At 42.5% G+C, this 18,397-nt stretch overlaps 1 protein-coding gene across 14 annotated transcripts in view; it reads left to right on the forward strand.

The window, feature by feature from the left end:
- The window catches only part of ZNF532 (zinc finger protein 532), a 97,109-nt gene that overhangs the window by 39,749 nt on the left and 38,963 nt on the right, over window positions 1-18,397 (forward strand). For all 14 annotated transcript variants that reach the window (XM_074339890.2, XM_019729288.3, XM_074339886.2 and 11 more), the window contains one exon: window positions 3,954-6,316. In XM_074339890.2, coding sequence (XP_074195991.2) covers window positions 3,971-6,316 — 2,346 coding nt within the window. In that variant the 5' untranslated portion in view covers window positions 3,954-3,970. Of the gene's footprint in view, window positions 1-3,953; window positions 6,317-18,397 lie in introns of those variants that run through there.

Here is an 18,397-nt window from a genome sequence, read left to right on the forward strand (position 1 = left end):
ACTCACTTCAGATCGAAAGACACAGACTGAAAGTAAAGGGATGGAAAAAGATATTTAATGAAAATGGAAATGGAAAAAAAAAAAAAGATGCGTTAGCAATACTTAATACCACCAGACAAAATAGACTTGAAAACAAAGGCTGTAACACAAGACAAAGAAGGACCCAGTAATCCCATTTTTGGGAATTTATCCAAAGAAGCTCAAAACACTACTTGGAAGGGACATGTGCATCCGTATGTTCATTGCGGTGTTATTTGCAATGGCCAAGCTGTGGAGGCAGCCTGGGTGTCCGTCAGTAGATGAATGGAGAAGAAAGAGTGGTACATAATACAATGGATTATTATTCAGCCATAAAAAAGAATGAAATCTTACATCTGCAACAATATGGATGGACCTAGAGGGTATTGTGCTGAGTGGAGTAAGTCAGACAGAGAAAGACAAATGTATGATTTCACCTTATGTGTGGAATCTCTCTAGATTGGATAAATGAACAAACAAAACAGAAATAAGCCCATAGATGCAGACAGCATTTTGAGGGTTACCAGGTGGGAAAGGGTTTGGGGAGATGGGTGGAAAAGGGGAAAGGATTAAGAAGTACAAACTGGTAGTTACAAAATAGTCATGGGGATGTAAAGTACAGCATAAGGAATCTATTCAGTAATTTTATAATAATTATGTATGGTGTCAGATGGGGACTAGATTTATCAGGGTGATCACCTCGCAAGTTATATAAATGTCTAATCCCTATGGTGTACACCTGAAACTAATATCGTATGTCAACTGTAATTGAAAAATAAAAAAATAATTTAAAAGCAAGAAAGGCAAAGATTACCTGCCAGTTGCACTGCTGGTATGAACTGCCAACCACTCAACAAGTTTTGTTTCACGTGGCGACCTTCTGTCATTTCTTGTGGTTGCATCCTGGGCCTACCTGAACATTTGAACTGTCTCTTACGTTCTGTTTGCTCACCCAGATCATAAGGAGAGAGCAAATGACGTGAATCCTGTGTAGCTGTAAACAAAGCATGGAGGGACTTAGGAGTAGCCCAGCTACCGCTGCGACTTCCAGAGCCTGGGTCCAAGCTTTGGATAAATGGTGGCATGAAAAAACCACCTTCAGCTCTGGTAGGGGTTTGGGGGTGGCTAATGTTTCTATGTCTTGAGTTGAGTTCTTATAAAAACAGTCATTATAAACTTGGATCAACATGGTTGGAAAAGATAGACCAGAGGGATGCTTTGCTAATGGTGGTTTTATTTTGAGTGTTCGATTTATAGCTGCAATATGATTCTTACAAGTAAAAGTGGTTGACCACGTTCAGGCATTAAGTGAGTGGACTCTTAAGTAGATGTATTATCAGACAGTTGGACTTTTCATTCCGCATATTTTGCAGTTTAAATGTTCAATTTCATTTTAGAAAGAAAATCATCATCACAAACTTTTGCACTGGGTATGACTTCTCATAGATATTTTCCCATCAGTATGAGCTTAGAAGTGTTGCTGTCTTGTTTCCTCTGTACCTTTTGTCTTGGCTGTAGTTTGATGCTGGGGATACATTATTCCCTGTCTGGTCCTGCATCCACCCATCTGAGAGAACAGTGGCCGTGAAAGTTTTCTCTAGGTGACGCAAACCATCTAGAGAAAAGTACGTGGGACTTCTTTAGATCTGTATTAACTGAGACATATGTGAATGGAAGGTGATTTATTCTCCAGCTCTTATTGAACCATGAGTGTTTATTTCATCTTCAACAGTAGTTTTTCCCAACCAAATTCTTAGACATGTTTGGACGTGTCCCAGAGTGAGTGACTATGCTAAGGGTATCTTAGCAGCTGATGATGGATTTGTGGTTTATTTGAGGTTTCACAGATATGTATGTTGTCGCCTGAGTAGAAGTTCAACCTTGACCTTTGTATCATTTCTTTTATTAGGGGTGCAGGATCTTTTACAGATTGTACAAGAAAACAAATTATTGAATACTTCAGTAAAATGTGGAAGACAACTTAGTGATCTAAAGCCAGTTTAAAGGAGGAACAACATGGAAGATATTAAAGAGAAAGAGTCTAGGAATATGTACCAACAAATCAGACTAATTTTTCCATTGGAAGTTGCCTAAAATCAGCTGCAACCCTCTTCCCTTCTGACATTGATTGTTTCCTGTTCTTCCCTTTCCTATTTTTCATTCTCCCTCTTCCTTCTTCCCTTGTCTTCCTAGCCGCTTGCCTCCCTCCACTGCAGACGGAAGGAACAGGCCCAGAAATGCCCTCACTTCCTTAGGGCCTCAGAGCTAGTGAGTGACCGAGCTGGGTCTAGGCCTGTGCTTCTGTTATAAATCCAGTGCTCTGGCCGCCAACACGTAGTGTATTAGTTTTCTGGCATGTGTGGTGTAAAGATGAGTGGGACATTCATTACCCGGCTTCAGTCAGTAGGTAAGAAGAGACAAGTGCGCACATACTATAGGACATAACCAGAAAATAATAGAATCATGAGGTTGAGGGCTCTGGGGGTTGAGGGAGGAGAAAGATCTCTCCTACAGTAGAAGTTTTATCGGGACCCTACAATCACTTGTTCTCTGCAGGTGCGGTGAAGGGCGCCTTTTAAAGACCCCCAGCATTTCATGTATTTCTATATCCTTCATCTTTACTGGTAATGACTGTCCATTTTCCTGAAACGCTCCATCCTCCTACCACCCAGGGCTTTGTCGACATGAATGGGAACACGTCTTCCTAGAATGTTATCAACCCACATCGAGCTCAGGGGCAGAAGTGGGGGCCTTCCTTCTCCTGGGCTGTGTCAGTCCCTGGCCCATGCTGGTTACACATGCGAGTAGTTCTGTGGAAGGGCCTTTCTCAGCTGCCACAGCCACTTGTACAGCTGTGTTGGATGAGTGGTAACAGCTGTGTGTTAACCGCTGAACTAGGGAAGGAGAAGGAAGGGATACTATACTTTTCTGCCAGGAGAGTGTTGTTTCCCTTAATATAATACAGAAAATTAGGATTAAATAAAAACTGGAATCAGCTCCTTAGGGATTTTTTAAAATCCCAGGTGGAACTTTATTAGCAGTAAATATCCTGTGGTGGGCGGGATACTTATTTCTTCTGTGGGTGAATTGATAGCTATAGTTGGATTTTAAAAAAATAAATTTTATTGGGGACTATTGGGGAACAGTGCGTTTCTCCAGGGTCCATCAGCTCCAAGTCGTTGTCCTTCAGTCTCGTTGTGGAGGGCGCAGCTCAGCTCCAAGTCCAGTCGCCATTTTCAATCTTTAGTTGCAGGGGGCACAGCCCACCATCCCATGTGGGAATTGAACCGGGAACCTTGTTGTTGAGAGCTCGTGCTCTAACCAATTGAGCCATCTGGCCGCCCCTGCGGAAGCTCAGCAGCAGCTTGTTGTCTTCAGTCTAGTTGTGGAGGGCGCAGCTCACTGGCCCATGTGGGAATCGAACCGGCAGCCCTATTGTTCAGAGCTCGTGCTCTAACCAACTGAGCTATCAGGCCGTCTCTGAAATTGGTTTTTTGATTGTAATGTATTTCTTTTAATTTGATATCCCATGCAAATCTGATGGTGACTATAATAGTGATACTTTTGCCATCAAGTCCAAATGTTGAAGGTAGCTTTTTGTGTAAACAGTGTGATAAATCTAGTGATAAACGACACATTTCTAGTTGTTACATCAAAACCTGCTTTCCGTGCTAGAACACTTTCAATCAAGTTCATTCTTCAAGAGCTGCCACACTGCTAATGCTATACAGCGTTTTGGAGGAAATACTTTGAAGCTACAAGTATCCAGGCTTTACCCATGTTGTCAGGGTGTTTGTTCACTTTGAATCAGGATTTCGTAGGTACATTAATTGTGCCGTTACCAGCTTGCCCTTTCTTGGGAATCTATAGGGATATTTATCCCATCGTTACAAAATGCCAGTTGCTGATGGAATTATTTTCTGTTTGTCTAACAGAACATCTGATCAAATTCATGACCATGGGGGATATGAAGACCCCAGACTTCGACGACCTCCTGGCAGCGTTTGACATCCCAGATATGGTGGACCCGAAAGCAGCTATTGAATCTGGACACGATGAGCAGGAAGGCCACATCAAGCAGAACGCTCACGTCGATGATGACTCCCACACACCCTCCTCTTCTGACGTGGGCGTCAGTGTGATTGTGAAGAACGTGCGGAACATCGATTCCTCCGAGGGCGCAGAGAAAGATGGCCACACCCCCACGGGCAATGGCTTACACAATGGGTTTCTCGCGGGGGCCTCTCTTGACAGTTACAGTAAAGATGGATCGAAGTCCTTGAAAGGAGATGTGCCTACCTCAGAGGTGACTTTAAAAGACTCAACTTTCAGCCAGTTTAGCCCTATCTCAAGTGCTGAAGAATTTGATGACGATGAGAAGATAGAGGTGGATGACCCCCCTGATAAAGAGGACGTGCGTTCAAGTTTTAGGTCAAATGTGTTGACGGGGTCGGTTCCCCAGCAGGACTATGATAAACTAAAGGCACTTGGAGGGGAAAACTTAAGCAAAACTGGAATCTCTACGTCAGGCAATATAGATAAAAACAAAGTTGTCAAGAGAGAAACAGAAACCAATTCTATAAATCTGAGCGTTTATGAACCTTTCAAAGTCAGAAAAGTGGAGGATAAGTTGAAGGAAAACTCTGAAAAGGTGCTTGAAAACAGGGTCTATGACGTGAAGCTGAGCTCTGAGAAGAATGACGCCACCCTTGGTGGCGTGGCACCGTCAAGGTCAAAGCCATCCTCCAAGCTTTCTTCGTGCATAGCTGCAATCGCAGCGCTTAGTGCTAAAAAGGCTGCTTCAGACTCCTGTAAAGAGCCAGTGAGCAATTCACGGGCATCCTCTCCTTTACCAAAAGAAGTAAACGATAGTCCTAGAGCCATTGAAAAGTCTCCTGAATCCCAGAGTCTCATTGATGGGACGAAGAAAGCGTCCCTAAAGCAGCCAGATAGCCCCAGGAGCATTTCAAGTGAAAACAGCAGCAAGGGGTCGCCGTCATCCCCTGCAGGATCGACACCAGCAATTCCCAAAGTCCGCATAAAAACCATTAAGACGTCATCTGGGGAAATAAAGAGAACAGTGACAAGGGTATTGCCAGAAGTCGATCTTGACTCTGGAAAAAAGCCTCTGGAGCAGACAGGGCCTGTGATGGCATCTGTGACGTCGCTTCTGTCATCTTCCACTTCAGCTGCCGTCCTTTCCTCTCCCCCCAGAGCGCCTCTGCAGTCGGCGGTCGTCACCAACGCAGTGGCCCCTGCAGAGCTGACCCCCAAACAGGTCACTATCAAGCCTGTGGCCACTGCCTTCCTCCCAGTGTCCGCCGTGAAGACGGCGGGGTCTCAAGTCATTAATCTGAAGCTCGCTAACAACACGACGGTGAAAGCCACGGTCATCTCTGCTGCCTCTGTACAGAGCGCCAGCAGCGCCATCATTAAAGCTGCCAACGCCATCCAGCAGCAAACCGTTGTGGTGCCGGCATCCAGCCTGGCGAATGCCAAACTCGTGCCAAAGACTGTGCACCTCGCCAACCTTAACCTTCTGCCTCAGGGCGCCCAAGCCACCTCTGAGCTCCGCCAAGTGCTAACCAAACCTCAGCAGCAAATAAAGCAGGCAATAATCAATGCAGCAGCCTCACAACCACCCAAAAAGGTGTCTCGGGTGCAGGTGGTGTCTTCCTTGCAGAGCTCTGTGGTGGAAGCTTTCAACAAGGTGCTGAGTAGCGTCAACCCAGTTCCAGTTTACATCCCCAACCTCAGTCCTCCTGCTAACGCAGGCATCACGTTGCCCACCCGCGGGTACAAGTGCTTGGAGTGTGGCGACTCCTTTGCTCTTGAGAAGAGCCTGACTCAACACTACGACCGACGCAGCGTGCGCATCGAGGTCACGTGTAACCACTGTACAAAGAACCTTGTTTTCTACAACAAGTGCAGTCTGCTCTCCCACGCCCGCGGGCACAAGGAGAAGGGAGTCGTCATGCAATGCTCCCACCTGATTCTGAAGCCAGTCCCAGCAGATCAAATGATTGTTTCTCCGTCAAGCAATACTTCTGCTGCACCTTCCGCTCTCCCAAGCTCTGTGGGGGCCGGCACGCACACTGTCACAAAGATTCAGTCTGGCATCACCGGGACCGTCATATCCGCCCCTTCCAGCACACCCATCATTCCAGCTATGCCTCTGGATGAAGACCCATCCAAGCTCTGCAGGCATAGTCTGAAATGCTTGGAGTGCAATGAAGTTTTCCAGGACGAGACGTCGCTGGCTACACATTTCCAGCAGGCCGCAGATACGAGTGGACAAGTAGAGTATCATTTACATTTTGGTGTTTCGGTGATGAATCTATAGACATGAGCGCTCTATATGATGCCCTTGATTTTAGGGGTGGGAGCTCAGTTAAATGGGGGTGTGTGTGTGTGTGTGAGTGTGTGTGTGTGTGCGTGCACGTACATGAGAGAGGATTATTTTCATAGAGCAATGTGAATCTTACTTAAAAAATTTTTCAGGGAAGCTGATTCTTTTAGCCAGAAGCTATGTACTAATTGAGTTATGGCACCTTAAGTTCTTAAGTGAAGGAGTTCTTAAATTGTTGGACTGTGGGAATAGGTGTAGGATGTCTGAGATCTGGCTAATCTAGTATCATCCCATTGAATTAAGTGTTCAAGTCCGGCTGCGTCACCAGTATTCCCCAGTTATTGGTGACAATTTTGACGTTTAAAAACTTTCTGTTGTTTTTTATAATTACTGTCTTTCATAGTTAAGCACACCTAATTGGCACCCGCTTTTATGTTGGGCCTGTTTACTTAAGATGCGGGTCTAGTATATTCCGTAATATTTTTCACTGCAGTGAGTTTAAGCTACACATGGAAAACCCATCTCCGTTTAAATAGGATACCTTTGCCTTTGTAGCTTTTTAAAAAAAGTGACATGTAGGTTGATGTAGGTGAAATACGTTTCACAATGGGCATCAAGTCAGCCCTTCATCTCTATCGTGGCTTCTCTCCACGAGGTCAATTTTTGGCTAATAGACAAAGGCGTTTTACAAATACATGATACTCATCATTTGGAAGTTACTGGACCTGTTGAAAGAAACAAATTCGAGCTGGAGAGTCCATATGAATTATTATCCACACCAGAACACTTATGAAATTGGAAGGGGGCACTAGTTTGGGTTAGGATACTCTGGCTCGAATGTCTGCTTTTGAACACCCCGTGGTAAGCTGATCTTTCCTTTATTTGCCTCCAATATCTTGTCAATGAGGAGATGTATGCTGTGGTCCAGACATCTAGTACTGTCCCATGGTCAGTTCCCCAGGGCAACGACTTAAATAAGTTCTTTGTAGGATTTTAAATTTGGGAAACAGACGATCAAGAATGCCTCAGTACTGTTTTTTTCCTCTGGGTTTTCAGTGTAGTGGAAATGGAAGCAATAAAGAGTTTTGAGAACATTCTGGCAGCATTGGATGTTAACTGTTTCATGGGCTCTGACAGTCAAACACGCAGAAAGAGTGAAGTGACCAACTCGTGCAAGAAGGCAGTGATTGATGGCACTTTTCTAGGGTACCCCAGTAACAATGCTTGGGCTCTCTCTGGGCACCCTCTTATCTTGTCACCACTTCATTGAAAGGCTAGTTCATTCCATCTTAAAAGGAACAAAGCCCAAACCCATTTCTTTAGTTCTGTGTGTTCTGTTGCCTTGTTGCTCTGTCTGCTGGGATTTCGTGTGTCCTTGCTTCAGAGGACCCCTCCTGCTCGTGTGTGCTGGTCAGTGTCTGGCATCTTGAGCTGCTCTCAGATATGTCTGCTCTCATTGCGTTCCCTTCTCCGGCATGGACAGAAAGGTAGGAATCTTCCTTCTTCCCTGTACTCCCCTAGGTTTTGTTCTCTGTTAACCTTTAGGCTCTACAGCCAAACTCTGGTCAAGTAGGGTTCTTTTCCTCAGGGAAGGAGATGAGCGTCTCTTCCTGTGCGTGCATGTGGTTGCTTCACCTTGACTTTTAGTGTTTCACTGGGACAAGTGTATAGCGCAGCTCACCGGTTTCACCTGGAATACTAAGGAATGAGTCGCGGACGAATATACGGTAAGTAACTCTAGGGCCAAGCATTCAGCGCCTGTTCTGCTTCTTAGCTAAGCATCCACTCGGTTCACCTCTTCATTGAGCTTCAGCTGCCTGTGTATCCAGGCATCACCAGGCTGGCAACATAAACGTGTGCCGTGCTACACTCTTCCTGTTCCTCATTTCCCCTTCTCTTACAAATCCTAGCCCAGAACATCTCCTCCACAATTTCCCGTTCTTCTCAGACTCGGCCAGAGCGTTCGTGCAGACCCCGGTCGGCAGCTGGTCACTCGCTCAGCATCCCAGCTTCTGCTGGCTGTCAGTGGAATGGCTGCCTTCTTCACATTCAGTTTAACTCACCCACGCTTGTCTCTTCCACAGTCTGGGGTGTTGGTAGGGTCCTGATGGCTATTGCTGTAGCAGCCTCAGATGTAGTGGAAGGTGGGGTGGTCCTTGCCCATTGCTGTCACCTGGCATCAGGTAACTGGCCGTGGGAGGTGGCGCTGAAGACAGGAAGAGCAGAAGAGAGAAGAGAGACATGTCATCTGTCCCCAGTTTGCCATTCCATGAACGTTGGCCAGTTCAAATTTGTGAACTTAAATTCAGTTGGGAAAAAGAACTGAACTGTTTCCTCTCTTTAAGAGAATGGCACTTAAAACACTTACGTCTTCTTACAAAATTTAGAAGTTGAACTACTGGCGCCTCCAGTACCAGTCTTTCCTGAGCACCTTCTTTCTCCTGTTGTCTAACATATCCATGTATTTCAAACTTACTTTCCATTTCTCCTTTGACCTTCACCTTCTTGGTAGCTCATTGGTGAACTGAGAAAGAGCGGAGCACCTCACATTTTAACAGCCCTTCATGGTTCACACCTTGGCCATTCTTTCTAGAATGGGAACCCAGTGCAGTTTAAGCCCTGTGGCTGCAGCTGCCCGTTTTCTTTTCTGGCTTTCCTGAGAGTTCCCCAGGGCAGGGTTCCCTGTGTCTGCACAGGGGTCTTAGTTTGAGAATCATCCAGACTGGATTCCTGCACTGGCCCTGGTACCTCTGGATTCTGAAGGTTAATGTATGTGACCTTGGGGCGCTAGCGAGACTAGCAGAGCCACCACCCCTCACTCCTTGCCTCTCAGCTCTGGACTTTACCAGGCTGAGAAAAAGATGTAGCACGTAACTGGCAGCAGGAATCGTCCTCTCTCCTTCCTCCTTTCCTGGTACCCGGGATGTCCCTCTCTTCCTTCCTCCTGCTCACTGTCTACTTATAATATAATTTTAAAATTTTACCTGAATATGCTGACGTGTTCTGTGGCCGATGTTCTGGGTCTTCTCAAATCATTTAAATTTTTAAATGAAACTTCTTATTTTGAGATCATTTTAGAGTCATGTAAGAAATAGTAGAGAGATCCTGTGTACCCTTTATCCCGTTTCCCCCAATGATAACATCTTACAAAACTACAACAGTTATTATGACCAGGATATTGACATGGCTCTTGTCAATATACAGAGTATTTCCTTAACCACGAGGATCTCTCATATTGCCTTTTTAGAGCCCCCTTACCCCCTTCTTAATTAACCCTGGCAACCACTAATAAGTTCTCCATTTCTCTAATTTTGTCATTTCAGAAATGCTATGTCAATGGAGCCATAACCATTTAAAACCTTTTGGGATTGGCTTTTTTCAGTTAGCATAATTCCCTGGAGATTCATCCAGGTTGTGTCACGTATCAATAGTTTGTTCCTTTTTATTGCTGAGTAGTATTCCATCGTATGGTTGTATGCTCACAGGATGGTTCACCATTTAGTCATTGTAGGATGTCTGCGTGTCCAGTTTAGGGCAATTATGAATAATGCTGTTATAAACATTTGTGTACAGGTTTTTGTGTGAACATAAGTTTTTATTTACCTGGGATAAATGCCCAGGTGTGCAGTTGCTGGGTCCTATGGTAGTTGCATATTTACATTTTGAAGAAGTTCTTTTCCAGAGTGCCTGTACCATTTTATATTCCACGAGCAGTGGAAGAGTGATCCAATTTCTCTGCATCCTCGTGAGCTTTTGGTTTAGTCATTCTGATAGGTGTGTAGTAATAGCTCATTGTGGTTTTAATTTGCGGTTCGCCAGTAGCTAATGATGTTGACTATCTTTTCATGTGTTTATTTGCCATCTGTGTATCCTTTTTGGTGAACTGTTTCTTCATGTCTTTTGCTCATTTTCTAATTAGATTGTTTTTATTGTTGAGTTTTAAGTGTTCTTGATATATTCTAGGTACTAGCTTTCGTTAGATATGTGGTTGTAAGTCTTTTCTCACAGTCTGTGGCTTATATTTTCGTCTTTTAACCAGGTCTTTGGCAGATCAAAAATTTTTTTAATTTTGATGAAGTCCAATTTTATTAGTTTTCCCTTTTGTAACTTGTGTTTTTGGTGTTAAGTCTAAAAATTCTTTGTTCCACATCCTTAAAATTTTCTTTTTTTTTTCTTTTCTAGAAGTTTTGTAGTTTTGTGTTTTACATAAGCCCATGATCCGTTCTGGGTTAATTTTTGTACAAGGTGTGACACTTAGGTTGAGGTTTATTTATTTGTTTTGGCCCATGCAGCTCCTCTTTCTCCAGCTCGATTTATCCAAAAGTGTGTCCTCCATTGCTTTGCCTTTGCACCTTTGTCAAATATCAGTTGGGCATGTTTATGTGTGGCTATTTCTGGGTTCTGCGTTCTGTTCCATTGATTTACACATTCATCCCTTCACCAGTATTACACAATCTTGACTACTGTAATTTATAAAAAGTCTTGAGATCTAGTCGACTGATTTCTTCCAACTTTATTCTTTTTTCTCAAAATTGTTTTTAGCTATTCTAGTTCTTTTACCTTTCCATATAAATTTTAGAATAGTCTTGACTATATCTACAAAGATCTAGCTGGGGTTTTGGATAGGAATTATGTTAAACCTATATGTCAATTTGGGGAGAATTGATGTCCATGAACAGAGAATGTCTCTCCGTTTATTTAGATTTTATTTCTTTTATTATTTTGTAGTTTTTATCATGTAAGTCCTCTGCTTGTCCTTCCTTCCTTCCTTCCTTCCTTCCTTCCTTCCTTCCTTCCTTCCTTCCTTCCTTCCTTCCTTCCTTCTATTATAAATGGTATTGTATTTTTCAATGTTCACGTGTTCATTGCTGATATATAGAAATACAATAAATTTTTGTATATTTATCATATACCCCATGACTTTGTTGAACTCATTTATTGGATTTAGGGTTTGTTTGGTTTGGGGGAAGGTAGGCTACATTAAATTTTCAGATATTGAACTAGCCTTCCATCCCTGGAATGAATTCCTCTTGGTCAGGCTGTATAATTTTTTTTTATATATTATGAATTATATTTGTTAATATTTTGTTATAGTTTTACATCTGTATTCTCATAGGTTTATTTTGTGTACTGTCTTTGCTTGGTTTTGGACAGGTTAATATTGGCTTTATATAATACATTGAGAAGTAGACCCTCCTCTTCTATTTTTTGGGAAGAGAACGTATAATTGAGTGTTAGTTTTTCTTTAAATATTTGGTAGAATTCTCCAGTAAAACCATGTGGGCCTGGAGATTTCTTTTGGGATTATTTTAAACACCCACTGGGCTGGTTGAGGGACTCATTATCAATTGATAGGGATAAAAGTTTCACTTTTCCACTGGTTATCTGCCACTATCCTGGCAGGGGTTATTGGGTCACCTTATTACAGCCTCAAGAGGGCAGAGGTCTGGACTTCACCTAAACTTGGCGTAGTGGGAGTGGGGCCATAGGTTTTTCTGTGGTGTTTGGTTGTACGATGTTTCCTGGAAAATAAGACCTAGCTGGATCATCAGCTCTAATGTGTCTTTTGGAGCAAAAATTAATATTAGAACCGGTCTTATATAAGACTGGGTCTTACATTATAGTAAAACAAGACCGGGTATTATTATATGATATTATATGATATATATAATATAATATGATATGATATGATATGATATATTATATAAGACCCAGTCTTATATTATAGTAAAATAAGACCGGGTTTTATATTAATTTTGCTCCAAAAGATGCATTAGAGCTGATTGTCCGGCTAGGTCTTATTTTCAGGGAAACACAGTAGTAGAGCAGTCATTGTCTAAAAGTTTTCTCTTTTGCTGGGTTTCCTCTTTCCTGGTCTTTTGGCTAAAGATAGCAGGTTTTTGTTGAGAATTTTTTTGGGGAAGCGTCTCTATCCATTGACATTTCTGGGTGGCCAGTTTCTTCAGCTTCAAATCTGGTATATGTGAGGCAAAAAGAAACCCAGAGAACTCACCACTGTGTCATTCTTGGGTCCTGAGATCCCTAGTTAGCCTGCCGCCTTCTCCCAGCCTTTCAGAGGCTTTTTCTTTTGCTTTATGTATAATGCCTAGGAGTTTTAGTTGTGCTAAGTGGAAGGAATGGGGGAAAGGCACATGTAGTCCATTTTCCTAGGAGTGAAAGTTTCACTCTGTTGTGTAAATGTGTGAAAGTAGCCGTCCTGTCTTCAAGGAGCGATTCCGTAATCACATTCGTTGTTCGGCTCTGTCTGAGGCTTCAGCCTGTGATGCTCAGTTGCTTTGTAGAACAAGTTTCCTGGGAGGACAGCATCCCATTTCACTCTCTGGGACTTCTCTCTTCTCTGAGTTGCAGGCATTTCTCCTGCCCAGTGCAGACACGCTTTCTCTCAGCCCTTCTGCAAGCTGCCAGGAGTAAGGTGAGGCTGTGGAGTCCAGCTTTCGCATCTGTGGAGTCCAGCTGCTGAAGACCGCAGCCTTTCTCTTGAGAGCAACCTTTTTTTGGTTTAGTGCAGTTACTGTCTCCCTTTACTTTTTATCTTTCATTTTCTCCCCGTTTATGTTTTAACTCCCGTTTATGGTTTGATTGGATCCTTTCCTGAGTTTTCCAAGGGTGCTTGTTTGAACACAATAAAGGATCTCTTTCTGTGAACACCAACTGTGGCCGTACGTGCCCGATCCCCTTCACCATCCCCAATCGTGCATGGTTAGCCTTTTTTAACTTTGCCAGTTTGTAATGGGATAAAGTGAGGTTTTAGTGGCATTTGCTGGGTTCTGCCTTGCCAGTCACCACTCCTCTTATAGATGTCCTGTGGACAGTCTATATGATAGTAACGACGACCTGAGAGAGTCAGAATGCCACTTATTAACTGGCCCTTTGCTCGGCAAGCCTTCTGGTGCCGGTTCCCGCTCGGAGCTGGGTTGGGGTATACGGTTTAGCTCCAGGCTCTCTTGGCCCTCCATTTCCCGAGCCCGAATCCAAGTCGTGGAATTCTGTCACACTGTGGGCTGTCCTATGGGACAGGACCCCGGCTGTGCTTAGGCCCAGGTTACACTGCCCTGCCTGCCTCTGTTTACCCCCCAGAAGACCAGGCAGCTGGCGGAGAGGGCGGGAGGGCGGAGCCTCTTGCTGGATCATTTCCTTTTCCCGCCTCACGCCAAGCGGTGCAATAAAAAGGAAACACACGGGCACTTGACTTTTGACACCAGTCAGTCTACCCTGGTTGGGGGGGTTTGTATCCTGACCTGCCTGATCGATAACCCTGCTTTGGGGCACATTGAGGAACGGAGTGGGTGGAGGGGTGAGAGAACAAGAGACGCTTTCATCCTCTCCGTGAAGTTTTTAAGAGCTGACAACTAACTGTAGCTTGAATAGTTGATATTTCAATGTATTGGAATGTCGTCGTTTCACTTCCCTGTCAAACCATGACCACATTTAGCCAAGTACAGATTGGAAGTGTGCACACTGTGACCTCTAATTGGTGAAATCAGTTTTCTTCCTGTAGAAGTCTATTATCAGCCATAGAGTCAGAGACCGGTATAGGTCCTTGGGTCAGCCCTTTTGTTTTACAATTGAAGAACCAAATGCCCAATTAGTGGCAGAATCAGGACTCAGGACACGATTTCTTTATTGCTCGTTCATTATTCTTTCCCCTTGGTCATGCTGACAACCTACGATATAGGCGCATAGCATTTTACAGTTGCTGGACTGTAGGAATCCTATGAGAATGGACTCTTGGGTTACGTTCATCTCAGCTTCAAGGTGACTTACCTTCAGTGGTCCTCATTTTCAGAGATGACCGATTCAGTTTAGTTGCGGGAACTTTCCGGGCATCATTATTAGCACAGCATACCTACGGGTGACCGGTTAGCTCAGGTGGTCAGAGCGTGGTGCTAAGAACACGAAGGTTGCCGGTTCAATCCCCGCATGGGCCACTGGGAGCTGCACGCTCCTTAAAAAACACACCCCAAAAACACAACTTGCCAAGTGCATTGAATTATCTTGAGCCTCCCAGCCAGCTCTCATTTCTAGACAGACTCTGCTCAGGCAGCTTCTGCTGGAAACCATGGAACCCACCTCAGTTCCCTCGCCCGCCGGAAATATCTTCATTATCTGAAGACTCATGACTTCTGGTTTTTGGTCCTGCTCTCCTAAGAGCTTGCTATTAATTTTGGTCATACTAGTCCTGTCCCAGTTTCTGTTTCAGTGTCAGCCCTTACTTTACCTATATTCTCCAGTGTGATTAGCATCTGGCTAGATTATGTATGTCAACCGTACGGCTTTCTGAAAATTTGTTCATTTAACTATCATCTCTTATTAGGGGTTTTTAGTTTAGCAGAATGATTTGAAGACAAAACCGCCACAACCAGCTAGCTTTGGGAGCAAAGGTATATGTAGTCATTTCTGCTGTAATTCTTGCTTTGTGTTATTTCCACTTAAGTGAGATCTGAAATGAAAAGCTTTCGCTGTGTTCTCTCGTGTAATTGTATGAAAATGAAAGCCAGGAAACAAACTTTATTACTATTACTTTTGGTGATTATACCGTGGACAGAAAATTATGAAACTGCTGTTAATGAGGCAGAAACAATGTACTTGGCATCTGGGCTGTGAAGCTGACAGTGCTTTTTGGCCTTTGGAGCCAGCGTTTCAGCTATTGCAGGCTTTTGATCTCTTTGAAATGTAAGCATAAATATACGCTGTATTTACTCACTTATCTCTATCCTTTCTCACCTTTCCCCTTCCTTGTACCTTTTCCAGGCTTTTTTTCTCCCTTAAGTATTAATTGAAACACAGAGAATTGTTTTCCATGTTACTCAGACATCTCTGAACCCCTAATAGGGCCTTCATGTGTCCCTGTTCCGCTTCTCCGCGGCCTGCGTGTCTTGTCAGCCATGGATTTCAGTGCCAGGGTTGGCTAGAGAAGGCACAGTGTGACTAGTTGTCAAGTATGGAATGCGATTATGTACTTTTCAGCTGTTTTTCTATAGCCTTCTCTGTTACCTGACTTTTGAAAAGTAGTATCTTACTTTAAAAAGTAACAGTTCTCTGAGCAAATGAGTCTGCCCCAAAATAGAAATGAGCTGTTTCTTACCTAAATACTGAAAACATGCATCCATTTTTGGATGGTATAAGTAAAATGTCAGAAGACACATGAAACCATTTCAGTGCGTTTTATTATACTTTTTTCTTTTCAGAAAGCAGGTACCATCACATTAAATTGCTTTTTCCTCTAGTAAATAGCCTCAACTCCTAGAGTTCGTTTTAAAATACATTGTAGTTCCTTTGATTAAAGAAAAGGAAAGAAACTCATGTTCTCTTACAGCACAAAAATCCTAGCCTGCTCCTCTGCTCTAATACGTCCCCCGAATTCAGAGAACGTGTGTCATGGCCACGAATGCAAAGGACCCCAGAGGAGCTAACAGGATAGACTCCTTTGCATCACCACTGTGTCCGGTAGCAGGGATAACAGTGTTATCTAAAACAGGTCCAGAGACTAAAACTCTAGAGAGTGCAGTTAGGTAAACTCCTCCTGCGAGTTTAAAACTGTTGCTATCACCCAAGCATGAAGGAGGAAGATGCCTACAACCCGGGCAGCATGGTTTTTCTCAAAATGGAGTGGAGGCGCAGAGTGGAAGCAGGTCAACAGAGATGTGGGAGGAAAGGCAGTGTATGTGCATGGACACATACGCATCTCTGTGCGTAAACTGGAGATAAGGTCTATATCCCACGGGATTCCCCAGTGACTGAATTCTCCTGTTTCAGTCAGTGCCGAATATGCAAGCATCTTGATTTGGGGCTGTAGTCCGTACTGACTCCCACTTTCTCCTTGTACAAGGAGCGTCAAAGTGGACATGGATGAGTGCACGTTCGCATAGCTAGTCGGGCTGAGGGTGGTGGTGGTGCTAGAATGGCTGTCAGCAGCACTCACAGAGCCCCAGGGGATCGAGGGGACCCCGCCCCCCCAGTGCATCAGGAAGGGAACGCTTCCCTCTCTAGGAACTGGTATGAGAGGTTGGTATTGAAGTGTTGGTGTTTAGGTGACCCTGTTACTCTAAAACATTTTCATAGTCTCTGCAGTCAGCAATTTCTGTTGTAAAGAACCCTTAATTTATAAAACCTATTTTTAATTGAACAGTTTGATACTTATTTTGTTGTTCACTTGCTAGAAACAAAGCCTTTTCATCCACCAACACATCCATAACAACTTATATAGTTATATGTGTATTATAAACATAAACATCCACTAGGAAGAGTGTTTAAGCAATTCGTTGTTGAGTTCTCTATGTATTGTGAACAATGTTTGTTAACGTATCTTGAGAGATAATGTGAAAATTTTTTTCAGCTTTTACGGAACACATACTTCATTTCCTTTGTAGATTTTCGATTTTTGTTGCTGTTTTCTTGTTGCTGTATACTATTGTAAAATAGTATAACCAGATTGTTTTAGATAAAAGAGAAGCTATGGAGGGAGGGGCATCACCTATATTCCTAACATAATGGTTAGCATTGGTATTCAGGTGTGTTTGCCCATAGTAGTTCTCCTGTGTATAGTTGTTTGTTCATTCCTTGTAACCCCCAGGCCACTTGTCACAAGCATTCCATCACAGGCCTTGGAAGTAGTCAGAACCCAGTTCAAATCCTGGTTCTTACACTTAATAGCTGTGGGACCATGGTGAGTTTCCTAACTTCTCCAAACTTCATTTCCTCATTTGTAAAATGGATATAATATCATCTACTTCATAGATGATTATGAGAATTAAATGAGATGTTGTATTTGAATGTATTTATTTAAAGTAGTTAGTACATCACTTGGCTTATGGTGGAATGGGTTCAGTTATCTATCTAAAATGTGTTTTGATTTTAGTATAGAATATATTAATTTTGTTCCTAAGTAAGTGCAAGACATTCTAAGATGCCTGTGGAAATTCAGACTTTATAATTCACTGCCTGTGGTGGGAGTAGGTAGAAAACTTTAGTTCAGAGAAATAAATGTGATAAGGTAGATGTCAACAGGATCTTATAATTAATGAATCCGTTGATTGGTTTTCTTTGCTGTAGTTTGTTTTAACCCTTGGAATATTGTTATTAGAAAAGGAATGCTATTTTTTAATGATGCTAAATAATCTCGTTAAAGCTGCCTGTAATGTTCTTCTTCTGTGATTATAATAAACATTTTGTGGGATAAAATTTGTATTTTAGTTCTTTCAGGAGAAAACCAAGAAAGCATTTGCAAGTGAGTTTCTGATTTTTCTTAGTTTAAGTTGCTCAGAAGTTTAAAACTTAATTTTGGGGTTTGACTCAAAAGCTATAAAAATAAAGTCTTTTTAAAATGTGATCATTCTTTTGTCAATATAAAAGGTCATTTTAAATCTTACGTAGAGTCTATGTTTTTAGGCTTTCTTCAACAGACTTGAATACAAATTGTACATTTTAGAAGACAGTAGACACTTGTGTGAATATCCAAATAGTATTCAAACACATTTTATCCTGTGCCATGTTAGATTTATTTTTGGAATGGATGTAGTAAGTACTCAGTTTATATTTACTTTAGGTTTTCTGTTTTAAAAATATGCCATTTTTAGTGCTTACATCTAAAGGGATGAAAAATAGTGTTTCGGTTTTTCCCAGTTAGTCAACTCTGTAGAGCATTTTCCAAAGAAGATTTCAGCCTCTGTTTTATATGTGAGTAGATTTTTAACCTCTACGTAAAGTTTCCATTTAATGGCTAAAATTTATATATCTGAACTTGACTTCATTGGTTTTAATTATAGATCAAATAATGTCCAGTTCATCCATTTAAAGATCAATTCATGCACAAAAAAGAACAACTAATTGCTGTGGCCATTCTTCTGTATTCCTGTATTTCAGATTTTAAATAACCGAAGTGACTTAAAAAAATAGAAACTGGATTAGCTTCTAATTAATTTTTATTATTTTGAAGAAAGGTTCTGAGTTGTGGGAACTGTGACTGTTGTCAAGACAGATGCCCATAAACTTGTAATTATACATTAACAT

The sequence above is a fragment of the Rhinolophus sinicus genome, chromosome 4 (assembly GCF_057876585.1).
Source record: "Rhinolophus sinicus isolate RSI-liver-muscle chromosome 4, RSI-T2T, whole genome shotgun sequence".
NCBI lineage: Eukaryota > Metazoa > Chordata > Mammalia > Chiroptera > Rhinolophidae > Rhinolophus > Rhinolophus sinicus.